We start from the raw sequence: 25,545 nt of genomic DNA, 5'->3' as shown, positions 1-25,545 counted from the left end.
CCCACAGCCTTACGGAGAAAGAATTCCACACAATTTTGCTCTTTAAAAGTGTCCAAGTCAACGATTCTTAGAGCATTTATAAGAGTCGTGCAACCATTACTATAATCTGAGATCATTTCATCTCCCCAAGATGAAACCCCATCCAGCAGTCCATCCCCATCCCCCCAGCTCCTGGCCACAATGGGTCTACTTCCTGTCTCTTTGGATTTGCCTGATCTGGGTATTAAATGTAAACAGAACCCCAGAATTGTCCTTTGCAAATGGATTCTGAGCTCCACGTTTCAAGGCTCAGCCCTGTTATACCACGTATGAGGACTTTGTTCCCTTTTTCTGGCTGTAGAGTATTCCACATGAATGGGCACACCACATTTACCCCCCATTCATCCAGTAACTCATCTCAGGTTGCTTCTACACTGCAGCAACTAATAATAAGGACAACAGCGCCAGGGCAGACCTTAAATGCTCCCACTCTGGTTCTGCCTGAGCAGCTCTGGTCGGTAAGGAGAATGTGCGTACCCAGCAATCTGTCTGCATTAGTCTCCAGGCACCATTGCAACAAATCATCTCAAACTCAGGGACTTAAAACACCACAGATTCCTTATCTTGTAGTTCTAGATGTCACAAGTCCAGAATGGGGCTCAGGGACTACACTCAAGCATCAGCAGGGCCAGTTCCTTCTGGAAGCTCCAGGTGGGAATCCACTTCCCTGTGTCTCCAACTTCTACAGGGGCCACGTCCCTTGGCTCCTGGCCCCACATCGCTCCAACGTCTGCTTCCATGGTCACCTGTCCTCTGTGACCGTGGCCCCCGCTTCCCTCTAACAGGCCCTTGCACACAGGCCGGGGGTGCAGCCCCGAGGGGAGCCTTCGCCTGGCACGCGAGAGGCCCTGGGTGCCGAGCCTTCACCTGGCTCGCAGGAGGCTGTCCCCAGTGCTGCAGATCAAACACCACCATGGTGACCACGTGGGTCCACCCAGACAGCCAGGCTAACCCCATCCACGGACCCTCGGCTTTGCTGACCCCATAGGGTGACCGCGTGCACTCCGGCGTGGGCACAGACATCGGGGGTCTGCACACCACCGTTTGGTGAGGCATCTCGAAGTCGCAGGCATCGTTCCCAGCCAGCAGGCAATGGCCAGCGGGTTGGTGCCGGACGGGGTCTTGCCAACACTCAGTCTGTGGCTTGCACAGGCCCAGGATCAATCACATCATTCCACGCGATAACCCAACTATTCCCCAGCAACCCTAACCGTCACGTACTCGTTACAGAAGAGGAAACTGAGACACGGGCAAGGTCAGCGCCCCAGAGCCCGCAGCACGGTTCGCTCCGTGCCGTCTGGTCCAGGACGGGCCTCCCAGCTGCCAAGCAAACCGCCTCTCGCTTATCTGCATAGATACTCAAAGGCCACTGCAAGTGACTGGGATGTCCCTTATCACAGTCTCCCAGGGAAACAGAACAGGCTGGCAGAAGACAGGCACCAGGTCAACAGCCTCACACAGCACCGGGAGGGGCCCTGCAAGGGGCAGAGCCCGCCCAGCAGGGGGCCCCTCACCCGCCGGAAGCCGAAGGGCCCGGACAGGTGGGCGCAGGCCAGGACCCCCCAGCACAGAGACCGTGGAAGCCACAGGAAGCGAACAAAGGCCCATGGCTGGGCTGAGAGAGAGCAGAGCCCAGGGCTGGGGTTGGACGGGCCCTGGACAGACGGCCAGGGGCATCTAGACGTGAAGCCCGGTTGAGTCTTGTGCCTGTCAGTACCTGGGAGTCCAGCTGCAGAGCTGCCTCCAGGCATCCTCCTAACTGGCCTGGGACAGGGTGGTTTCGCTGGAGCCGCTGGGACCAGTCACTCCAGCGGAATGGCTCCTCCAGTGGCAATCCAGAGCCAGGCCCTGGATGGACGCCCACCCGCTGGTCCTCTCTGTGCCCCGAGAAAACGGCATAACCTCGGTGGGCCTGCTTCCCACTGGGCAGAAGAAGCAAGGCCCGAGGGCCGGGGGTGCTCGGCACGGGATGGGGACCTCAGACGTGCCAGTCAGGGCAGAGTCTGGGACTCCTGTGGGCCCCACTCCGCTTCCCCACCGCTTCCCTCAGTCCCAGGGGCTCGCGTGCAGGGATGCAGGGAGTATGGACCAGGCAGGACTTACCTGGAGGTCAGTTTTACTTTAAAAAGAGAGAGAGAGAGATGAAGACACTTTTAATTAATATTAATGTACTTTGGGACAGATGTCCCTCAGATTCCTTTTATATTAAAAATAAGTTAAAAACACCACGTGCTTAGGAGGCAGGGCCCAGACTCCTCCTGTTTGGGGACACTCTGCCCACAGATCCAAGGCAGTGGCCGGAGGCTGTTAGCTCCCTGCAGTAACCTGAGAAGCAGGAACCAAGACAGGGACTGGGCTCTGCTCAAAAAGCAGCTGTTTCCGGGAGTTGGATTTCAGCAAGCGAGGAAGGCAGCCGGGGAGCTCCAAAATCTCCGCGCCCTCTTGGACTGCTGTATAACTTCACACGTAAGTCTTCGGAAGTATGAATTTTCAAAAGAACGCAAGTAAGAAAATGTGTGACTTGTCCAAAGAACAGGCTTGTTTTTGAAAGAGTAAGTTACTAAGATGGTGTCCCCTGGGGACGCCAACATGACTGCGGATTCCGGGTGGCCGGAAAGTCAGGTTCAAACACCAAAATCCAGGTGCCTGTTGCACAGAAGCTCAAAGAAATGTATGTTCACCCAACACTCAAGCGCAAGAACCTGCTCCGTTTCCTCGATTTCTCAGGTTCCTAGGCTGGTCAGGGGGCCCCGCAGGCACCCCGGGCGGCCCTGCCTCCCGCTGCCCCCGAGCTGGCCTCACACCTCAGACGCGCAGCAGAGGCTGGGAAACACGGCCGTCCCAAGTCAGGGCAGAGGGACTCAGGACGACGCTCCCTGAGGCAGATGCTTTAAAAGGGTCTAAGCAACTTTGTTCCATTTAACCAGCTCTGCAGCTCCCCGTGGGGGGAGGCGGCGGAGACGACCCAAGCGCAGCAGCTCCAGACGCCAAGCACGCGCCAGGTCCCGCGTGTCCTCGCGGCCCTTCTCAGCCCAGGCAGGGGCTCGTGGGGCTGGCGGGGCTGAGCGCGCTCAGCTTGGAACCCGCTCGCGGCCTGGGTCCTGCCTCTGCGGCACCCTCGCTGGCCACACCTGCAGCAGGCGCAGGGACCCTGGCGCCGAGGCCGGGAGAGGGGAAGACGGGTGCCAAGTCCCAGCGGTGCAGCCTGGCGGTGCGTGTCTGAGAACCTGGGAGAGCGTGTCTCAGAAAGGCAGAGGGGACACCGCCCCAAGCTGCCCACGTCACCAGCGAGGACGTGAGGCCCCACAGCCTGGTGTGCGCCGTGCCCGCAGCCCCGACAGACGGCCTCCGTCCCAGCTGACTTCCCACGCGGACCGGGTCGTTTCTGGGGTGCGGTGCCCAGCAGGCCAGGGGATGCCAGCAACTCCTGTTCATTCCGCCTTTCCTTAGAACCGCGAGGAATCCTAACAGGGAATGTGTCCCTGGGAGGCCCCTCAATGAAGCCACCGCGCTGGGTACATCCTCCGCCCACGGCAGGCGGACAGAGAGACAGCTCAACACCACGGAGCCAACGGCCAGTAACGCCGCCGAGAGGTTCTCGGCCACCGGGCAGTGGAAGGGACAGCAAGCACACTCGTGTGGCCATGAACCGGTTTTTACCAGGAAACCCAAACAGCACAGTGTTCAGCAAATGCCCAGAGGGGAAAAAGGTTTCCTAGGAGTCCGGCACACGTTTGGAGAGAAGGAAGCAGCTCCAGGAAGGTGCCCGCCTCCGCCAGGCACAGCCGCGCGGAAGCAGTCACAGCGGCACTTGGAACACGCGGCTGGCGTGGGCCACTCGCGACGCATAGACACCCTTCACTATCCTGCTGCCTCGACGGCCAGCGAGGTGAGCAACTTCGGGCTGGTCTCTCTCCCAAGAGCCGGGCGGGGCCGACGCTCCGGCTCCCTGTTCCACTATCACGAAGATTCCGAGAGACAAAGAAGCCGTGCGACAAAAGTGCAGGCCCGGTGCAGGGCAGGTGGCAGCCGGTGCAGAGCGTGCTGGCAGGACACGGAGGGGAGAGGCTGCACTGAGCGTCACACCCAGAACGAGAATCCAGGGAGACCCGACAGCCACACCAAGCCCCTCGGAAGGCCGCTCAGGTCCTCTTGGCCACGGAGAGGAGAGATTTCAGGGAGTCCCACCCAGCAGGGTCTGGCAATGCCGGAGCCGGGGGGCCACACGGCCTAACTGGACCGTTAAGTCATGGGCCAGGAGCTGCCCCTCCCCAGACACACGCGGCCTTTGCTCCAAGAAGGTCTGGGGCCACGGGGCCACGGGGGTGTAGCTCCGTGACAGCAGCCGCTTCGCTGGCTTATCCCCAGCACCCAAGAGAAAGGGGGACGTGGGTGTGGAACTGCCTCTTCCTGCATCGGCAGGGCTGTGGAGAGCCTCCCGGCTCCTCTCTCCCAACGAACATTCTAGAAGCCGGTGCGCCCGGCCCCTCGCGCCCCCCTGCTTCTTCCCTGCTGAGTCACTCCCGGTGCACAGAACAGCCGTCCTCAGGCTGACCTGGCCCCGAGCACCTCCGTTTCACTGAGCAGCAGTCTGTACAGGCCAGCGACCACCCCCTGCCTGGCACAGCCATCGGGCACAAAACGATGAAGGAACTGTGCTAATAAAAAGGACCACCTGGGAATTTTTCTGGACTAAATCAGATACACGGCATGGGCACCTCAACCCAGTAACAGAAGAACCAGGCCAACGAGCTGCTCAGAGTCACCAGGCCCCTCGCCTGAGACCAGAGGAGGAGCACCCAAGACGGCTGCGTCGGCACACACCCGCCACCATCCACCATCTTGTGAAGGTGTCATGAGGCCCACAGGAGGTCACCGTGACCCTCCACTTCTGTCCCCAAGCTCAGCTCGGCTCTGTCTCCTGCTTGACCACTACTTGGCAACCGCCTGCCTGCCGCCCGGAACGGCCAAGAAGGATCCTGTGCTCCGACGGCGCTGCCGCTGACAAGCCCTTCAGCGGTTCCTCCCCAGCACCTGCGGCAACTCCTGCTCTCTGCCTTTGCCCTCGGGGCGGCTCCCGGGCCTGTGGCCACCTCAACCCCCTTAGCCTTTCTGTAACCTGGACACATCACGGGTGCCCTGGGACGCGTGGCTGGAGTGTGACGCAGATCAGAAATCAAGATGCATGGGATAGAGAGCCCGTGACCGCCCGGCCTGCCCGTGACCGCCCGGCCGGCGGCTACCAGGGGCCCGGGGGACTCGGGAGTTGCGTCCTCTGAACCAGGTGCAGCTTGTGGACCTGTCACACGCACTCTGACTCCGGGCAAAGACAGGCGTCGTGGGCCACAGCTCATGCTCCACGCCAGCCCACGGCCACTGCCTTGGCCAAGGGGCCCTCCATCGGGTCACGTCCACGCCCACTTCCACACCAGCCACCCAGTTCCCGTCTGCCACACTGTGGGCTGCGCCCCACAGAAGCCCAGCCCTCACCCCTGTGCCTCCCCTGGAGGCCGGCAGGCGCCTCCTGCTCTGGATGATCCCCTGCCATCCTCTGATCCCAGCAGGGCCACTTCCTCCAGCAGAAGCCCCCAGCCCCAAGGCCAGGCCAGTCCCCATGGGTCTGTCCCCACCTGCCCCCTGTCCTGACCACAATGTCCTGGGCTTGTAGCCCCAGCCGTCCACACCCCCTCTTACCTGCTTCCTGCCACCCCAGCTCCAGGAGCACCTGTCCCCCTGGGGCCTGAGGCCAGGGGACCAGTCACCATCCCCCTTCCTACCAGAGTGGTTCTGGAAGAGTCGGTGTTTTTCCTTCCAGCTTTCACAGAACTCAGGAAATCTGAGAAGTCCTGTTTCCTCTCCCACGGCGGCTCTCCGCCTCGGAGGGGGCGAGGGGGCTGAGGCACAGCGGCCCCCACGTCTGGGAACCCACCCCACCAGGACCCCCACCCTCCAGGTGTCTGCGACAGGCGCCTGTAACTGCGGCCCCTGGTGGATCACCTGGGGCTCCCTCTCCAGGACCTGAACTGAGCCCCTCAGGCTGGGCGTCCACAGTGGGGCTCTGGGGGCAGCTCCCACCCAGCCGGCCACTCGACCTGCTATCAACCTTAGGAAGGTCACATCAGGGCTCCACCCGGGCCCGGGTGTCCTGCATTCCAGCCGACAACAGGGGGATGGGGGCCGGGAGCACAGCAGCACTGGTCTCTGTCCCCCCAGAGGCCAGGAGTGCCAGCTCGGCAGTGATGGCCACGGACCAGGGAGAAGCCGAGAACCACGGGCCGAAGCTCCTGGGGAGGCGGATTCCTCAGCGGTAAGCCGGGTGGGCTTCCTCCCTGCAGGCAACTCGCCGGTAGGTAGAAAGTCCCACCTTGCAGGGTGGCACCAGATAACGGGTGCAGGTGGGTGTACCTGCCACGGAGTGGGGTCTGGGTGTCTCAGTGGGGCCGCCGGGGTCCATGCGCGGCAGGAAGGCACGTGCAGTGCGCAGCTCAGGGCCTGGATTTCCCTTCTGGAAGGTATTCAGCCTCCAAGGAGAAGCGCGGGCTGCAGGTCCACCCTTCCATCCAACCCTGCAGCAATCCAGTGACGGCTGGTGTCTAGACCACCAGTCAGGAGCTGCTCATCCAAGGCCTAACGGGCATCGGAAGCCAGAGCAGAGACGCCAGGGTGCCAGGACACCCTTGCAAAACACACCCGACAGAGAACCTGACTCCCAAACGCACAACGCACTCGCCCAACTCAACAGAGAACCAACGCCCCCGTCACAAAGAGACGCCCCCAAAAGAGACAGGTGACAGCGGCCCGTCCACGTCACAGGGAAATGCAACGGGACACAGAGACGGCCACAGGCCCCGCAGGACATCCCACGCCCAGAGGGGTGACACCCAGACTGGTGACCGGGTCAGGCTTTCTCAGAGAGCCCAGGCGAGCAGAACCAGAGCGGCTGATCCGCAGGCTCCGACCCTCCTTGGAGAAGAGCAGCGAGGACACCACCGCCACCACCTGCCGCGAGGACAGAGGCCAGGCGGCCTCGGCGAGGCAGTCCCAGGGCTCCGACGCCCAAGCGACCCGCAGAGGCACTGCTTGGTGTTCACACAAACAACGGGAAAACGCCACGGGAAGCCCACACGCAGACGTTCACGGCAGCTTCATCCCAACTGCCAGAACGTCCTTCAGTAGGGGAACAACGAAGGGGCCCACCCGGTGTCATCCCACGTAGGAAGAAACCAACCACCGACCCACGAAAACACAAGGAGGGTCCTCGGGGACGCTACTCTGAAAAGTCCACATGCTGCGTGAGTCCACCCAGGTGACGTTCTGGAAAATCTAACCATGGAGTTAGACAGGAAAAGCCAGGCGCACCCGTGGTCCCAGCGGCTCAGGAGGCTGAGGCAGGAGGGTCACGGGTTCCAAGTCAGCCTCGGCAACTTAGTGAGACTGTAAGCACCTTAGCGAGACCCTGCCTCAAAATAAAAATAAAAAGGGCTGGGGATGTGGCTCAGGGGTCCAGGGCCCCTGGGTTCAATCCTGGGTACCAAAAAAAAAAAAAAAGGAGCACAGAGGGTTTGTGGCGTGGAAGTGAGCTGTGGCCCCCGCAGGGGAGGACACGTGCTCCAACCTCAGGGCCGACGCCAAGAGCGGCCCCCAGAGTGAACTGGGGCCTGAGTGTGACAGCACCTGTGTCCCTTCGTGACTCACAGGACGCCATGCTACCTGGGGACGCTCCCAGGGGAGGCTGGGCAGCAGCACAGAGCCAGGGGACTGCTCTGCACTCGCCACGGGACCTTGCTGCACACCTAGAACTGCAGTAAAAAATAGAGCACATTAGGTTTCGGAACACGTAGTTTTACAGGTTATTGATATTTATGTGTTTGTTTGTTTATTTTTGGCGGCGCGGGGATTGAGCCGGAGCCTGGTGCTTGGAGGCACGACTCTGCCAACTGAGCTTGATCCTGGCCCCCGAGGGTTTATACTTTTTTGGGGAAACCAGGACTAGAACTCCTCGATGCTCTTCTCCAAGGAGGGTCGGAGCCTGCAGATCAGCCGCTCTGGTTCTGCTCGCCTGGGCTCTCTGAGAAAGCCTGACCCGGTCACCAGTCTGGGTGTCTATGTCCAGCGTCAGGCACAGGGACGCAGGCCTGGGCCTCGGGAGCAGAAGGGTGGCAGATGGGTGGAGCTGACGGTCTGGGCCCTTCTCATCCAGGGCCTGCCTGGCAGGCGGAGAGCTGGCTTCTGCCTCTGGGGACTTTAAACAGCAGCTGCCTGGGCCCCGCCCCACTCTGCCCCTGGCCAGGGGGACCTATGGGCCTCTGGGTCACAGGGACTTTGTGAGGGGGAGTTAGGGTCTGTCCCTCTGTGCCAGCTCCTCTGACCTCCCTGAAGCTGAGCTGGGTTTCCATGTGTGGTCCTCTAATGTCCCCAGAGCACCTACCAGGAGCTCTGGGGATTTTGTGCGTCCCCTGCATTTTTCTGAATGCCCCCAATTAGTCAGAGTTCCCTTTTCGGAGCCTGGGCGGCACATGACCGCCTCGGCAGAGCCCAGCTTGAATCACGCCCAGTTGTTCCTGCAGCTCTCCAGGCCCAGCAGGCCCAGCTTCCTACCGCCACCACCCCACACAGGGCAGGACCTTTGTCCCCAGGTCCCACCCTGCCTTGTCACTGCCAGTCGGGGGTGGGGTCAAATGCCCACAGGCTCCCTGGACCTTGCACTTCAAGGGCCATCCTGTCCCCTCCCACAACACTCCCCTCCCTCTCAGGGTCCTCAGCTCAGGAAATAGAGTCACATCCTCTCCTGAATCCGCCTCTTTCTAACAAAGAAGGAAGTGGAGCTGACCATGCAGCTGGCGCTGGGCAGGCCCCAGTGTCCTGTCCCTGTTACTACTCCCCAGTAGGCAAATGAGCAGAAACTCTGACCATCCAAAGCCAGGGCCGGGAGGGCACGTTGCCAGGCAACGGGGCTGCCCGGGCACGGCCCCTCCCAGTTCTCAGTTATTCAGCCTCATTGCTCAGTCTGCGCCCGGCCTTCCACTCCTTCTCTGCCCAGAGGACCACACAGAAGACACGAAGCCCTTCCCAACCCAGTCCTTCCTCAGCACGTGCTTCTGAGACCAGTTAGGGTTTGTGACCTTCTGTGCGTGAGGCACAGCCCGGCTCTGGAGCTCGGAGGCCGCAGCTGGTCCAGCACTGCCTTTCTGTTCTGACCGCTGGGGTTCGTGTGCATCCAGGTGACGCCAGGCTGGCCCTGGCTCTTGCGGCACACACTGGTTCAGGAGAGCTAAGGGAGAAGCATTTCACCTTGGGATCAGAGACCCATCCATGACCGCAGGCGTGTGTGCCTCATACCGCAAGAAGCTGAATGTCGCCTATAAAAACTACAGCAGTCCAGAAAATCCCGCATCCTTGCTTCTCTGAGAAAGCCTTCTTTATCTGGTTCTTTTGGGTCTCGACCCAACTCCAGCCCCTCCCAGGCCTCCCCTGGGCACTCTGCCCCCTCATCTCTCTACTTCTCGGGGTCCAGACAACGTCCAGAGCACAGGAGGTGTTCGACGGGCTGCAGGCGGGGGCAGCGGGCAGGCATGTTGCTAGGCCCAGCTACCCAGGAGGCTGAGGCAGGAGGATCGCCTGAGCCCAGGAATTCCAGGCCAGGCTGAAGGTCACAGAAAGACCCTATTTCAAAAGCCACAGCAACTGACTGGAATGATTCTGGAGAGGACGTCATAACTGTGGAAGGGACAAAGAGGAACTGAAATGACTTCTGGCGAGGACCACGAGGACCGCGGGAGGAAGGGATGACAGAGAAGGGCCACTATACTCACAGGCTCGCTAGGAGGCTTGACCCAGAGACGAATACGCGCAGCTGGGGTCCTCCAGGCTGAGGGGAGCGGCCACTCCAACTCGCCTGGAAGACTCCAGGAGCAGAGGCCTGCCTCAGGACACCGCGCCTGGAGGGGCTGACTTGGTCAAGAGCATCCCTGGGGCAAATGCATGGGGGGACACACCCGCTGGGGACAGGGCCAGGGTCCTGGGCACCGTCAGCAGATGCCTCGGACTGCAAGGTGGCACCAGACCCTCGGGTGCTGTGTGCCTTCTACATGCCCTGCAGCGTGCCCTTGGTGCCGGAGCTGATCTGCACGTTCGATGCCCTGCGTCCCCCCCGCATCACCACTTCTGAGCTTGGGAGCTATTACCAAGTGAAATACAATCCGGACCCGTGGTTGAGGGGTGTTTGGGGGACGCACCTCCCCCAGAAGTAGATATGGCGCCTGTACCCCGGGGCACACATCACTAGGAGCAGGGTGTCCCAGAGATGGTGGGAGCACATGCACCCCAGGGGTTCACTTGCCCCAGGAGGCCCGGGAAGAGCTTCCAGGGAAGAAGTCCGGCTCTGGGGGCTGAAGAAGGCCACTCTGCACCCCCGGGCTGGACGTCTCTTCCCAGTGGTGCCCGAGGCAGCCCTGGGCTGCCCCCCACTGCCTTTCTGCAGCAGCCCCCTCCCCTCCTGGCCAGCACCTCCCACCTCTCAGGGCGGAATGGCCCTCTAAGGCCATGCCCCAGGTTGGAACCTCAGGGCCAAAACAATGGAAAATTCAGGAACACAGCTCCAGAGAGAGGCTCTGGGATAGCAGGACACTCAAAGCACACACAGCAGACGCCAGAGTTGTAATCTTCCCAACTCTAAAAAGTTTAAAATGTAGGAGGGAGGTAGTTTCCCACATTATGTTCTTGGGGACACCGGCATAAAGCCGGGGGCCTCCTTAGTTCTGCTGGCCGGCCTGGGGGGTCTGTGGTCTCCGAGCCCCGAGCCCCTCTGCCTCCTCCTCCAGCCAAGTCAGAGGCTCGTGCAAAAAAATCACAGCGGCCTCAGCGGTGTCCGCCCGCGCCCTGCGCACAGGAGCGTCCAGTGCGCACTCATAGGCGGGACGCTAGCGCCGCGTGGACGATCCGTGCTGGCCCATCGGCCGCTGGACACGGGTGGGCGGGGGAGCCAGCCCGCTGGGTCCGCCCGGAGCGCACGGGGCTCGCCCAGCCGCCTTCAAGGTCTCGGGACGAGGACGGGCCTGTCCCGAAGGTCGCGTCCGGCAGCGAACCCAGGCGGAGGCGCAGGCGCGGGCGCCGGTCTCGGGGCCTGGGGCGCACTCACCCGCCCTGGCCTTCTTCTTCCTGGCCAGCGTGCCGCCCAGCTTGCCCAGGAACGACTCGTCCTTCTTCATCCTGGGGGCGCGCGGGGCGGGCGAGCGCGGCGGCGCGGAGGACATGGACCCAGTGCGAGCCGCCTGGTCGCCGCCGCTCGCTCGCCGGGAGGGGCGGGGAGGGCGCGGCCGCCGCCGTCCCCGCCCCGCGCCGCGGTGCCACCGAGCCCCGCTGATAAGGCAGCTGGGGCGGCCCTGCGGGCGGAGGGTGGCCAGGGACCCAGCGCCCAGCGCGGAGCACAGCCGCCCTTTGTGTGGCGGGCGCTCCTGGAAGCCACGGGAGAAGCACAGGCGGCCGCACACACGGGTCGCCTCGGTGTGGAGCTTCCAGGAACCGGGTGCTTGTGGGGATCCTTTTGGTCCAGAACTTGGGGTGGGCTGGACCAATGCTGCCCCACACGCACCTTGACCCCCTAGAAGTGCTGCTGGAACAGGTGTGGTGGGAGCCCTGGGCCACCGGAGGGAAGAGGAGTCATCTCTGAGGCCCAGGAAACAGGGCTCTGTCCCCAGAGGAGCCAGCAAGGACTCTAACTGTGGAGTGGGCAAAGCTGACTGGAGGTGCCAGGGGGGGCAGGAGAGAAGGGAACTGCCCGAAGACGCTCGCGGGGCAGCAGCCCCGGAGCTAAGGGAGCAGGAAGAGGCAAGGCCACGTCCTGGCTGGCCAGGAGGATGACGGGAGCCCCTCACCCAGAGATAGGGATATCGGAGGGCAGGACTGGGGCGCCGTCTCCACCTAAACCCTGTGGGTTTGTGGGTGGAGGTTGCTTGTCGGTCTCCCTCTGTGCCTGCTCACGGGGCCACATGAAAGAGGGGACATTCACGGGGGGCCCCTCCTGCTGGCAAAGAGCAGAGCCTAGCGCTCCTGGAGTCCTATCGGAGGAAAACAGTACCACCCACAGTAACAGATGCCCAGCATGCAGTTATGAGCCAGGGCGGGGCCGTGGCCAGGGGCCAGTGGGGCCAGTGGGCACCGATCCCAGCAGGAGGAAGAGAAGGGCCAGGTCAGGACGTCCAGGGCTTGGAGATAGGAGGCCTGTCAGGGAAGGGCCATTTGGCCTGGGACGAGGATGCAGTAACCTTTTCCCTCTGCTCAGTACAGGAAAGTTCACCGGGCAGGAGAGAGACAGCCCTCCATCCCCGGGGTGTCTTCCAAGGCCCCCTGTGGATCCTGAACGTGCAGCTCGGCCACACGGGGCCAGAATTCACCCGTCCACCTGTGTCTTATGTCCTACTCCCCCTGCAGCACCACTGCAATTAAGATCCAGGCACCTGGACACCAGCACTGTGCTCCCGTGACGGCCAATTGACATGACAGGCAGTCTGCTGAGATGCTGGCGACCGGTAGGGAGCACACAGAGCATGGATACACCCGACCGAGGCGACTCACCGCCCAGCCAGGACGGAGCCGGGCAGTGCCCGATCACACCCTATACACAACTTAAAGCTTACAGATTATTTCTGGAATTTTCCGTTTAATATTTTTGGATTACAGTTGACTTGGATAACTGGGGATCATGCAACCATAAACGTGGGGGCCCACTGTCTAGTATGAGTGTCCTGTGGCTGCCATAACAACGTGTCACAGACTTGTGGCTTAGGACTACAGAACTGTATTTTCTCCTGGTTTGGAGGCTAGAAGTACAAAAGGAGGCATCTGCAGCACTGGTCCTGTCCGAGGCTCTGGGAGAATCTGCCCCACGTCCCTCTCTGAGTGTCTGGTGGTGGTCTTCGGTCTTTGGAGACCCTCGGTTTGCAGAAGCATCTGCCACTTCTGCCTCCGTCTCCACAGGGCCTTCTGTGTGTGCGTGTGGGTGTGTGCTACGGCTTGGATCCGGAATGTCCCCACGGGCTCAGGTGCCGTGCCGAAGACTTGGTCCCTGCTGCAGTGTTCAGAGCCGGGCTCCGGGAATGACTGGGTCACGGGCCTCTGACCCTCCTGTCCTTCTGGAATCCACTGAGGGACTCACAATTCAGTGGCAGTACTGGGAGCTGGTGGGAACCGGAACCGGGTGCTTGGTGGGAGGAAGCAGCTCACTGGGGGCACCCTGGCCCCTTGCTGCGCCCGGTTAGCAGGGGGAACTCCCCATCGTCATGGGTGACTGCTGATCTGAACGCCTCAGAGAGGGGGCAAATCTACTTCTAAAATCCATCACAGCGTGAGGGTTTCTCTAGAAGGTACCCTAACCCGACACGGCCCCTGTTCTTCAGGCAGGAGTGGCTGCAACCTAGGGATCCCGAGACACAAGGCCCGGCCTGGGCTTCACTGAGAGCTAGGATTTGGTTGACCTGATTTGTATAAAGATGAAATCCTCTGTTTGTTGTTGTTGTTTGGCACTGGGGACTGAACCCAGGGGTACATACCACTGAGCCACATCCCCAGCCCTTTTTATTCTTTTATTTTGAAACAGGGTCTCACAAGTTGTAAGGCTGACCTTGATCTTGGATCCTCCTGCCCTCAGCCTCCCAAGCTGCTGGGTTTACAGCTGGGCGCCACAGTGCCAGCTGGAAGGTGCCAGTTTTTAATAAAAATAACTCCGTGAGAGGCGGAAACACAGCCTCCCTCCATCCCCATCAACTCCGTCTCCCCTTCTTGGAATGCGAAGCACACCCGCCACCATCGCTCCGCATACATTTTACACTGGAGAAAAATCAGGACAATCAGGTTACAGACGGCTGCCCCGCTAAAGAAGCCCGCTGGCTTGGCTTGAACTGTCTTCCAAGAGGCTGGCTCCTCATGAGCTTCACCAAGGACCAGAGCGTGCGTCTCATGAGCCCTGTGCCATGTGAACCCCACCACGCAGTCTCAACCAACCTCAGCTCCCACTCTCCTGGGAGAGTCAGTGCCAAGGCACGGCCCAGGGTCTGGTGTCTTCCTGGACGTGGTGCCAACGGGAGCGACCCTATTCAAACAGGAAGCTGGTACAGTGACGTCTGCATCGGGAACCTTCCCCCAGCTCCTGCCTGTCACCACTTCAGCACAGGCAGGGCAGAGCCAGCCCTGAGGACGAGGGACGAGCCTGGATGGACCCTTGCTGTGTGCGTGGGGGGACTTCTGCGAGCAACAAAGCACAGCATGGCTGCATCACCAACATCCCCAGGAAGGAGAGAAGCCAGGCAGACACGGAGGAGTACGGACCGTGTGAATCCACTCACCTGAGGTTCAAGGCCAGGCCACCGCTGCTGTGTTGAAAGAGGCCACCTGGGGACAGACGGACTGGCCAGGACATGGGCACCAGTGAACTGGTTCCAGATCCTGGTCCAGGGAGACAGCGTCACACCTACACTGAAATCCAAGCATTCGCTGCATGCGAATGAGAGCCCTGCAGAAAAGAAAGTCAGTAAGCCACGTCCTCAGGCAGGATAATTTGAGGGTCATGTTGTCCCCAGGGTCTCATTTGGCACATATGGGGCAAGTGTCCTGCCAAAGAACTGCCACCAGCCCAGCCGAGCCCGTCTCACCTTACCTGTGTCCGGAAGGCCCAGCAGCTTTGGGCTGGAGGAGTCCTAATAGCGGAAGCTGTTCTCACTTCCCCTTCACACAACCAAACGGTGCTGATAGCTTTAAAAGACACACAGTCTGGAATGTTCTTCTGTGGTGCTCACTTTCAAACCGCAAGCATTTTAGCAGAGTCGGAAGTGTGTGGAGAGAGGGCGAAGTTGAGCTGCTTTGCTGGTGGGGAGAGTACTCCATTCCCCAGGTGACACTCCGCCACTCTCGCTGCGCCAGAGGCAGCTTTGTTGTAGTATCTAAACCAGCACTTTGAATGGTGCTATTTAACCGCCTGCCCGTTAGTAATCTGCTGGTCACCTGTGCTCCTCACCGAGCGTGACTGCATGTTACAGCTGTGGCCCGGCACGCTCCTGTCGCTCACCTGTCCCCTACCGACCCAGGCGCCGGCCGCCTTTCTTCCCAAATGCTTTCAGAAACATCAGCAAACCGTGGGACAAGGGAAGTCACGCTTTTATTTATCAGTAATCCTCTGGGTTTTCTTTCTGCCTACGATGCAAATTATAATGCATATGCACTTTGTGCCCTTGAATATTTTATAGACGAGGAATAAATGAACAACCTGGTGCCAAGTTACTGATCCCTAGTATTCCCCGGGGAGAACTGGTAACGCCCTGAGTGATCCCCCCCTTCAGAACCGACTCCTGGAGGAGGGAGATAGCGAGCTACCTGAAAGCGCCTCGGGCTGGGGCCAGGCTCATTAGACACACTTCAGTCTGAATTGTTCACTGTTCATTTGCCAAATATGTATCACCTGCTGCAAAATAGGAGCTGAGCTGCGTGTTCCCCTCCTCCTCATTTGACAGCAACACTGTGGATGACAGAAAGGAACAGTGGGCTCCCTGGCGGGGAGAGAGCTGCTCCCCATTCTGAGCCAGACCTCTGGCCCCTGAAGCACCTCAGGAGGAAACCACTGGGGCGGGCAGAGAGAAGTGGCCGGGGCAGGAGCTGCAAGGGGCCAGTCTGGCTGACAGCAGCTTTGCCCCGACCTAAAAGCCACCGTGGACACTGCAGAAGCAGGTGGGCGTGGCTGTGTGCCAGGAAGAGCTTACTAATGATCTCAGAATGTGAGCCCCACTTAATTTGAGCTTGTCGCAAAACATCCAGATCTTTTGTTGCAGACATTAAAAATGCAAAGCACTTCTTCACTCACAGGCCACAGGAAAACAGGTGGACTTGGCTGATTCCATTCACAGCACAGGATGCCTGAAGGTGGTCACAGTGAGGCTGAGGACAGTACCACCCAACCCAGTGTGTGAAAGACAGCGGGAAGCAGCCCGTGGCCACACCTGCAACCCCGGTGACTCGGGAGGCTGAGGCAGGAGGTCGCAAACCAGGGCAACTCAGTGAGACCCTGTCTCAAAATTAAATCTGAAAAAGGGACGTGGGGTTAGCTCAGTGTGGAGCACTTGGCTAGCACGAGGGAGGCCCTGGGGCGCATGCCCAGCACTGCCAACCAACCCGGGACCGAGCGCCTGCAGCAGCGCGTCCTTAACTACGCTCTCCAGAACAAGGCGGCAGCAGCGCCACCTCTGGTAATTTAGGCACGAGGCCTCCTGAGCCCGGGCAGCCCTGCCTGCCACTCGGGGAGCAGCCACTGGTGGGCACTTTTGAGTACAGCTGAGTGAACCGCACCGTGGGGCAGGCAGCAGGTGGGCACCAACGGCCGGGGACCCTCGCGGGACGGGAGTGCGGCAGGGAGGCCAGCCCTGCGTCCCCACGGCTCACTCCTGGCCCACCAGGCACCGGGCAGCGCCTGGGACGCCGGGGCTCTGAGCCTTGGGGAACGCCCAGAAACACCTGCCACGCCCCCTGCTCGCTCACTCTGACGTCCAGGGAAGGGAGGGGAAGCGTGCAGCTGAAACCCACCCAGGGCCACACGGCCCCCCAGCGCGTGGGGCGCACGCATTCCACACCCGTCTCCTGGAAGCCGACTCCTGGCCCTCAGATACCGTCACGGGAACACGCTGACTTCAATTCTGCTTTTCCACTGCCAGAACCAAGAAATAAGTGGATGCTTATGGAGAGCAAAGAGAACTGATTTCAAAGCCAATTAGAATCATCCTGATTGAGAAAATGATTGCTGAGACAGGCAGATAATCAGCCGCCACTCAACCTGGCTCATCTGCACCCGTGCAGGGTCACGACTCGGTACAATCTGCGGGTGGTGAGCCACCTCGCTCCCCATGGAGACACCGGCTCTGATTACCCGCAGGGACCAGGCGTGGGGCAGCGATCCTGCTCTTAAATCAGGAATGTGTGGGGCACACGGCTCAGCTCCATACAGCGAGTGGTCCTAAGGCCGCCAACTTTCAAATCAGCAGGAAACCGGGAAGATGCTTGGCCTGGAAAGGCCGCTCAAAGGTCAGTGGTGCTTAGGTGTCACGATAAGAGTCGTTAAAACACCGAGCTCAACTGTTTTCAAGCAACACCACGGCAGCGGGGGCCTCTGGGGGCCAGCGGTCTGCAGAACGTGCTGTGACGCGTCATCAAGGTCAGCCGGGACACGCCCCCGCAAAAACACACCTCTTCCCTGTGACCTGGAAGAGGAAAGCGGCTGCAAGTCCTCCCTCCGCAAGCAGGTGAGTCACCCACGCCCTCTCCGAGGCAGCTGACCCTGATGTCCACCGGCCGGCCACGGGATGGGACGCTGTGGGCTGCACAGCTCTGGCCAGTGTCACGGCGTGGTGGGCCCAAGGCACCAGAGCACCAGGCACACGATGCTGCCTACAGGAGGTCCCAGAGGAGTCGGATCCACAGTGACGGGGAGGGACGGAGTGGGGCAGGCGCGGGCAGGAGGGAACGGCGGTGGCTCCCCAGCGTGAATGGGCGCGATGACCCTGCAGAGTGTACCCCGGTCACAACGGTGCACTCCAGAATGTGTAGCTCACCACAGATTTTCTTCCTAAAAAGCCTGTGCTGAAGACCAAGCAAATCGACCCTGAAGCTGAAAGTACCGTAGTGACCCTTCAGCAGGGCGCTGTGGGAAGCGCCGACAGGGCGGAGGCTGTTCTGATCCTGAGGCCGGCAGACATCTCCTGGCAGCACAGTGATTCAGACACCTGTCACTCACATCCCCAGGAAACACCGGGGGACTGGCAAGGAAAGCGCCAGCCCCAGCCCCACCAGCCTGCCCTGGCAGCGCCACCCGGGCCCCAGGGGATGCCGGCAGCCCTGCTGGGGAGATCTGGAGGCAAGAGGGGCGCAGGTCACTGTGTCCCTGGCCCTGACCATCCATCCCGGCTGCGTGCAGATGGTAGACCCTGCTCCTCCTCCAAGTCACCTCCCGACATTGTTCACAAAAATGCAGCTGTGGACGTCAACATCCAAGTCGCAGGATAAACACAAGTGGGGGTCAAACCAGTCACACAAGAGCACACGCCTCTCCTATTCCCGTTTGTTTTTAAAATACTTTCCTTTTTCCTTCCTCCCGTCCCTTCCTTCCCCCACTGCCTTTCCCTGTGCTGCGGGGATGGAACCAGGGCCCTGGAACGCCCACCATGTGGCGCCTGGGCTGGGTGGTCCAAGCCACAGGCAAAGGTGAGCGATGAGGCCACTGCACCCTGCGGTCTTCCCAGCACCAGCGACCCAGCCTCGTCAGGAGAAGGCCAGAGGAAGGCCAGGGCAGGGACAATCTACAAACCCGCAGGGCATTCCTCAAATCCGTCACCACCACCAAGAGCAAAGAACGTGTGAGAGACGGCCACAGCCCAGCAGAGCCCAGGAGATGTGATGACTGAGTGTCCTGTGGGATCCTGGGACAGGAAGGGACATCAGGTAAAAACTAGGGACATCTGAAAGCTGGGGGCTCTGGTGAGCAACAGTGTGCTGACCACGGCCCAGGAAGAGTCCTCGGTGGGCATGCACACAGGTGCGGGCGCCGAGCCAGGACCGGGGCCTGCAGGGAGGCACTCTGCCACCTCAGCAGCAGCCCAGCCTCCACATGAATATGGAGTGGGACCAGGGAAAGCGGGGCCCCGGGCCCCAGCATCGTGCCACAAACCCTCTGGGCTGGGGTGTAGCTCAGTGGTAGGAGGCCCCCGGTTTCACCCCCAACACTGCACAGAAGAAACAACCAAAAAACTACTTCTAAAAGCACACAGTAAAAAGCTTATTAGAAAAATAACACCATTGATTTTTAGAGAGCCATTGTACCTTCCCATTTTTATTGCAAAAGTGAAGATTTTCAGAGTCTTCAAGGCTCATTAGAAGGGCAGTTGGGACATGCTGAGCGGGAGCAGCCCGGAAGAGCCCCTGCCAATCAATCCTCCATTTTTAGACTGTTTTGGATCAATGGCTCCTAGTTTCCCTCAGGAGTTAGGGCCAGTGCTGACCCCACCTAGAAGACAGAAGCAACTCTCGGGGGGAAGCAGAGGGGCGCCCCCCAGAGCGCTGCTTGCAGCTGGGGGGAGGGGGTCCCTGGATCTGGATGCCAAAACCTTACGAGCCTGCTCCTTGTCCCGCGCCTCGCAGCATGTCACTAGGTAGCCTTGCTTTGCTCCTCATGGTGGCCTCCTCAGGGTGGCAATCACCCAGTTTGACTGTTGCTCCTACTGTCACTCAAGCCCGGAGAAGGTGGGCCTTCCTCTCACACAAGGGAGCGCCGTGCAGAAGGGGTCCTTTCCTAGGCACTCAGACCAGCGGCTGGCGGAGGACCGCAAACCAACAGGAGGGGAGAAGACCCAGCCACCGACTCCGGTGGACGCTGGAGGGACTGTGGGGAAGGGGCTGTGGGGGAAGCAGGTACAGTGACAGGACCTGCAGACAGGAATGCTGAGGGGTCTTTGGGACTAAATAGGAGACCAGCCCCTAAGTCGCTGCGCGGCTGGCTCCCGTCAACCCTCAGTTAACTTCTCTGGTTTAAACCTGGTGGTGAGTCACACTTCACCTTTATGAGCACAGCAGCATCTCAGGAAATTCTGTCCCATTTGCGTCTGATGCTTCTTCCTGGTAAGGGCAGTCTGTCGATTTCCACTCCTGAGGTCGACATCAAGGCCACGGCACCGTCTCTTCATTATGTTCGTCTCTTTATTATGTTCTAAAGTGCCCGGTTCAGTCCGCTTAGTATTCAGGGAAATTACATTTGGAGGAGTGGTAATTTCTGGGTATGATAATAAGATCGAGGCAATTGTACTTGGGGCTCTGACTCAATATAAGGAGGTCACCTTCTATTTCCCAGTGATGGATGGTTCCAGGCCTGCTATTATCTCAAGCAGATGAAATCAGAATATTTTAATTGTCGGGCACATCTATGCAGTGATCGACGTGGGAAGGCTTCCTCCACCCGACGTGATTGACTGAAGGCGGCAGGGATGCGAGGCTGTAATTTCGCAGTTGGTCAAATTCATAGAATGTACTTTCTTTTCAAAATTGATTACTATTTACTTTTCTAGGAAGATGACGCTGCATCTCCTTTGGCATGAGCATCCTTTGTTCTTAAAAGTTATCTAATGATTTGGCAAAGGAATTCAGTCATTTACTTGTCAGTGAAATGCCACATAAGGCCAGAGCTCTGGCAGGAGACAAGCTGCCGCGACTGCCCGCAGCCTGCCCATCTCGGGCAGGGCACTGCTCATGCGGAAACAGCCGGCTGGGCAGCGCCAGGAAAGCAGTCTGCAGACAGCTCCTTCTCACGCGGAAACCTGCCCTTGTAAATGGGAAAACTGCCTTCACTCGATCCCAAAGCTAATGGCCATCTTAAGCTTTCGGCGTCTGCTGATGGGGAAAGACCCCCGCTCCTCCTGCAGAGTAGAGCTCTCGCTGGGCTGTCTGGCAGCCCAGAGGCGGATCCCACCCACCCAGGCCTCCGGCGTGAGCCAGCTCCCAGGGTCAGGCACTCTGCGCACCTCCCGCCACAGCCGGACGGCCACCCCACTCCACAGAACAGGGTGTACGGACGAGGAAAGGGTCACTTCCCAGCTCAGCCCTCTGCACAGGGTGAACCCCTCTTCAGGGGCACGCCAAGCCTCCCACATTACTGGCACTCTGGGAATGACCACCACAAACAACAGAGACCACGTGGGGAGGACCCCACGGCCTCAGAGAGTCTGCTCTGGACAATGACAGGCCCGCGAGTCTCAAAGCGTCCTGCAGACCCTGGGGACCCTGACACTCCCTCAGGGGGTCCCTGAGGCCATCACCGTTTGCAGTGCAGACTGAACCCAGGGCCAGGCGCATGCTGGGCAAGCACTCCCAGAGCTCGCTGGGTCGACGTGGGCCCGTGCAACGCAGAAGCCGCAGTGCCCTAGCACTTGGGCGGCCAGAGGCCCCATGCTGCCCTGGTGGACACCATCACCACCATGCACAAGAGACACAGCACCAGTGTCACTTAAGCAGGAAGCAGTGACGAGGACCATGCCAGGCACCCCTCTCCTCCACACCCTGTGCCCCAGGCTCCTTGGCCTCAAGGGAAACCCTGGCTGCTCCCAAGTGGAGCACCATTTTTGCCTGGAAGGGCAACGGGCACGCTGGCATCCAGATGTGGGCAGGCGGCAGATGTTTTCTCAGGAAGAAACCAAGTGAACGTCAAGGAGAGCGACCAGCAGTATTCGATGCCCACGATGAAACATAAGCCTTCCAGCAACACTGTGTTTGGGGAAAGTCGTACCTGCCACCCAGAGCCTGGCAGCAGGCAGGAACCAGACTTCCCGACGCTGTCGGTGTTGATGCTAATGACTGTGATCTTTGTATTTGCATAATTGTGACATATGTCAGCATTTGGAAGGTTTGAATAATTCAGGGAACAAGTATTTCCCAAAGGGCCACGTAGGCCGTTACAGAATCAAGCCTGGGTGTCAGATCCTGACAGCGCCAGACGGACCGGCGGGTCTGACCTAAGTGGATGTGAAAGGTCCTGGTAGAGCTGCAGAGCCCACTTTGCCATTAACATTTTAAAGTGTCACTGTGGAGCTGGGGCTGCAGCTCCGTGGAAGAGCCTCTGCCTAGCACATGTGAGGCGCTGGGTTTGGACCTCAGCGCCACATAAAATAATAAACAAAGGTGTTGTGTCCATCACGACTAAAAATGTTTTTTAAAAATCTGTCGCTGTGGAGGCAGGTGTGGCTCGGCGGAAAGCCCTTGCCTAGCATGCAGTGAACCCTGAGTTCCGTTCCTGCACCACAGAAAAAATGGGATTAAAAAGAAAGAAGGAGTAGTATCACTTCCTGAGTTTTCATGCATCATCAAAGATAATCAGTCATTCCCAAAGAACATTAAGACATCCTCCTCACTGGGCACGGTGGCACACGCCTGTGAGCCCAGCGGCAGGAGGATCACAAGTTCAGAGCCAGCCTCTGCAACTTAGGGAGGCCATGAACAACTTAGCAAGACCCTGTCTCTAAACAAGATATAAAAAGGGCCAGGGATGTGGCTCAGTGGGTAAGGCCCCGGGTTCAATCCCGGGGATCAAAACAAACAAACAAATCCCTCCTCTTTTTCCAGTATGATGTACGTGAGGGCAGATTTTTCTTCATACACTTTAATCCAAATTACAACAAACTGATGCAGAGCAGAGGCTCGCCTGGTTTGGAAGACAGAGACTGAGGAGATCTGCAAACCAAGGCCACTTCCCACCGAGTTTTATGTTTGGGAAAGACGTTTTTTGTAAGCATGTTGGGAGTGAGTTTGACTTGCGGGGTTGGGAGGCTGGCCTTTTCTGGGATAGAACCAGGGTCCCGCACCTTCTAAACACGCATTCTGCCATTGAGCTACATGCCCAACTGAGTTTGTCATTTTCAAATGAATTAATATTTCTAATAGTTTTGAAATTTCTCAGTTTTAATTTCCAGGGGTAGGTAGTGACATCGACCCACGTAAACAGAAACTCCGTGGGGGCCGTCAATAATGCTGGAGGGCGCCAAGGGTCCTGAGGCCCTGAGCCTGAGAAACACCGTTACGCATGGTCACCTGATGAAATCAGTGGGAAAGGACACAAAGAAACGCATGCCTCGTCATTATCCCCGGGGTCCAGATCCTGGGGGCCGTCACTATGCTTTAAAGGGCCACCGTGTGTGGCAGCATGGGGACCACTGACCACCTTTATGTTCTGTGAGTGGGGCTGACAGTCTGAGAAAAAGGCTCTGGAGAGAGATGAGTCTGCGCCCAGAACGTGCCGCACCTCAGACCCCTCGCCCGGAAGCACAGACCTGCACGTGAGCGTCTGTGACCCTAATTAAGAGAGGCTCCAACGAGGGCAGAACTGCTACCTGCCAGAGAACAATGCGGCACTGACCCCTGAGCACAGAGAGCTTGCTCAAGTCAATGGGTGAGCAACAGGGCGGGAGTCGGAGTCCAGTCCAGACCACAGACAAGGGCCTATGGCTACCACCCAGTATGACTCGTCCTCAACCAGCGGAACACTCACCCCGGCGGCAGAAAGCCCCAGAAGGCCCTGGGTCGTGTCCACTGGAAAGTGGACTCAGTGCTGAAATTGACTGGCTTTGGTAAAGAGCCCGCCTGCCTGAGAGCCAGGCCCCCGACGTGGGGCCCTGACCGTGCTCAGAGCCTCCTCCCCTCCTGACTGGGAAGATGAGCCAGTGGTCCCCACCCTGGAACTGCTGGTGGAACACTAAGGGGTCAGGCCCAGTCCCCCTCCGCTGCCTGGCCAGGAGGTGAGCATCTCACCGCCACACAAGCCAGCCCCCAGGTGCCGCCACAGGCCCAGGTGGAAACCTGTCAAACCGTGAGCCTAGCGAACCTTTTTTCTTCCCAAGTTGAACATCACGGGTACCTATGACAGCAACAGAAAGCCGACCATGGGCCCAAGGCCAGGAGCACCTGGGGGTGCTGGCCGCAGCGGCAAGAAGCCCCACCTCCCAGCTCCAGCCCACCCCACCGAGAGGAGCCAGGGCCTTCTGTCCGTCAGAGCCAGGGTTTCGGCAGAAGCCGAGTCTGCAGTGCGGGATGGCCTGGCTCCACTGTCTGCTTTACCGCGACAGAGCTGGCTGGTGTTCGTTCGGGGTGAGGGACCCCCTCTGCCCTTTGGCACCCTTAAGCACATGGCCTTCCAGCCATCCACCTGTCTCAAAGGTAGCCTAGCTGGCCTCCAAAAGTGGAACTGGGAAGTCACGGTCCTCAGGCTGAGGAGCAGCTGGGCCTTGGGGAGAGCAGCATGGAGGGAGGCCCTGGAGGAAGAGGCCCAGGGTGGTGGCACCTTACCAGCTCTGCAGTGGCCGAGGCAGTGTCCTGTGTCTGGTAACCAGTACTCAGCAGAACAGTGCCCCCAAGCGGGAGGTGGGCTGGCAGACAGCGGGCGGGACGCAGGAGGCCCCGGCACTGCAGGAGAGCAGCGGCTGGAGATTCCGAGGACCTCGACCAGCCCTGGCGTCACGAAGGCGAGGTGGTGAAAGCCAGTCTCCTGGTGACTGGGGGAGAGGGCTGACCCAACGGGCCGCATTCTCCCTCGGAACCTGCAAGCTCGCTTCACAGTCCAGGCCTTGCAGAGCAGAGCAAAAGGTTCATCAGCCCAGCATTGACTGCTCCAGTCCAGAGCCAGCGGCTGTGCAGAGACTCAGGCGGGTGGCTCTCCTGGTCCTCGTGTCTTCTCTGCGAGCCCCTCAAGGCAGCTGTGCCCACTTTCCCCATGAACCCGCCTCACTGCGGTCTTTTGGTGAACGTGCCTCCTGAGCTGCCCGGCTGGATGCTCTGCTCTTCCACCTAATCCCTCTCTACCCAGGCCCAGCTGTCACCTCACTTGGCAAAGGCGTGGCTGCAAGCTGAAGCGCTGCGCTGCGCTGCACTGGGGACGGCCCGGTGCCTCGCTAAGGAGCTGCTCCCTCCTGCGCAGCCTCCACGCAGCCGCTCCTCTGGTCTCCGAGGGCGAGGCTCCGGCTGCTCCTGACTTTCGGGGTCAGGACGGCTCCAGCACGGCTGCCTGTTTTGCTACAGGCGTGAACGTGGAACCAAACAAGCAGTTCACGGAGAGAGGCCACCTGCCCCGCCACCAAGTGGCCAGGGAAGGGTGGAGTGTTTCTCCCTCACAAAACCCTGGTCAGTCATGTGAGAGGTGAGGACGGGACAGCCCGAGGCCATCAGGGCCCGAGAGCCCGGCCCAGGAATGATGCAGGTCCCTGGGCTCAGGCTGCTCCCAAAATCCCAAGGTCACCGGGCGGACATGTAAATGACCGGTCACAGGGAGGACTAAAAGGGATGGGAACTCAGCACCCACTTGGAGTGGGGACGAAAATCCAAAAGGAAAGCATTCCTGATTCCCGGGCATCACCTGCAACCCTGGACATTTTTATATGCACCCTTTTTTGAAGACTTTGAAAGAGGTTTCACATAAAACATAAAACCACACAGCTTTCTCTACATCACAAGAATATCCCGCAAACATTACCTGAGAGGCACCAGCTGTATTAGGCAGAATAATGCTCCCAAAGATGCCACTTCCTGGTCCTCAGAACACGTGACAGCCAGCCCTCCAGTTCTCAGGCTGGGCACCCCCGTCCGACTGGGAAGGGAAACACTCAGGACAAAAGCTGCGTCTACCCTGAGCACGCGGACTTCTCCTTTTCTTGTCATTATTCCCTGAATAATTCTGTGTGACAAGTGTTGACAGAGAACGTGCCCTGGTCCTGTGCAAACACTACTCTGGGCCACAAGGAACTTTGATGTCCATGAGAAGCCGGGAGTCAATCCCCAGTGGACACCCAGGGATGACGCCTGCATGTTGTGTGACGTGGCCAGGGAGCAGCCCGGTGGCAGACAGTCAAGGGCGCTAACCAGCAGATCTAGTGGCCAGCCATCACAAGGGTCCACGGGCAGGGGCAGAGAGGTAGAGACAGAGGGAGCTGCTGGCTGGAGGCACAGGCA

At 59.5% G+C, this 25,545-nt stretch overlaps 1 protein-coding gene and 1 long non-coding RNA gene across 4 annotated transcripts in view; both read right to left on the bottom strand.

Annotated features, from left to right (window-relative positions):
* Positions 1–11,342, bottom strand: part of Parvb (parvin beta) — a 68,180-nt gene extending 56,838 nt beyond the window's left edge. The window contains exon 1 of the mRNA XM_047550398.1: positions 11,177–11,342. Within this exon, the coding sequence (XP_047406354.1) occupies positions 11,177–11,291 (115 nt within the window). The 5' untranslated portion in view covers positions 11,292–11,342. The remainder of the gene's footprint in view (positions 1–11,176) is intronic.
* Positions 11,343–12,689: 1,347 nt separating this feature from the next.
* On the bottom strand, positions 12,690–17,867 carry LOC124983258 (uncharacterized). 3 transcript variants are annotated; one of them, XR_007108384.1, is made up of 3 exons: positions 14,379–17,867; positions 14,038–14,125; positions 12,690–13,863 (listed from the first exon to the last, which is right to left on the bottom strand). It is a non-coding gene; the product is annotated as an uncharacterized LOC124983258 (long non-coding RNA). The 3 variants fall into 3 exon arrangements; XR_007108386.1 differs by having other exon boundaries at positions 12,690–14,125; positions 14,379–14,545; positions 14,685–17,867; XR_007108385.1 differs by having other exon boundaries at positions 12,690–14,125; positions 14,379–14,545; positions 14,690–17,867.
* Positions 17,868–25,545: the final 7,678 nt, after the last annotated feature.

This window comes from Sciurus carolinensis, chromosome 4 (assembly GCF_902686445.1).
Source record: "Sciurus carolinensis chromosome 4, mSciCar1.2, whole genome shotgun sequence".
In the NCBI taxonomy this organism is placed as follows: Eukaryota; Metazoa; Chordata; class Mammalia; order Rodentia; family Sciuridae; genus Sciurus; species Sciurus carolinensis.
The sequence above is the reverse complement of the archived record's forward strand: the minus strand, read 5'-3'. Positions and strand labels throughout refer to the sequence as shown.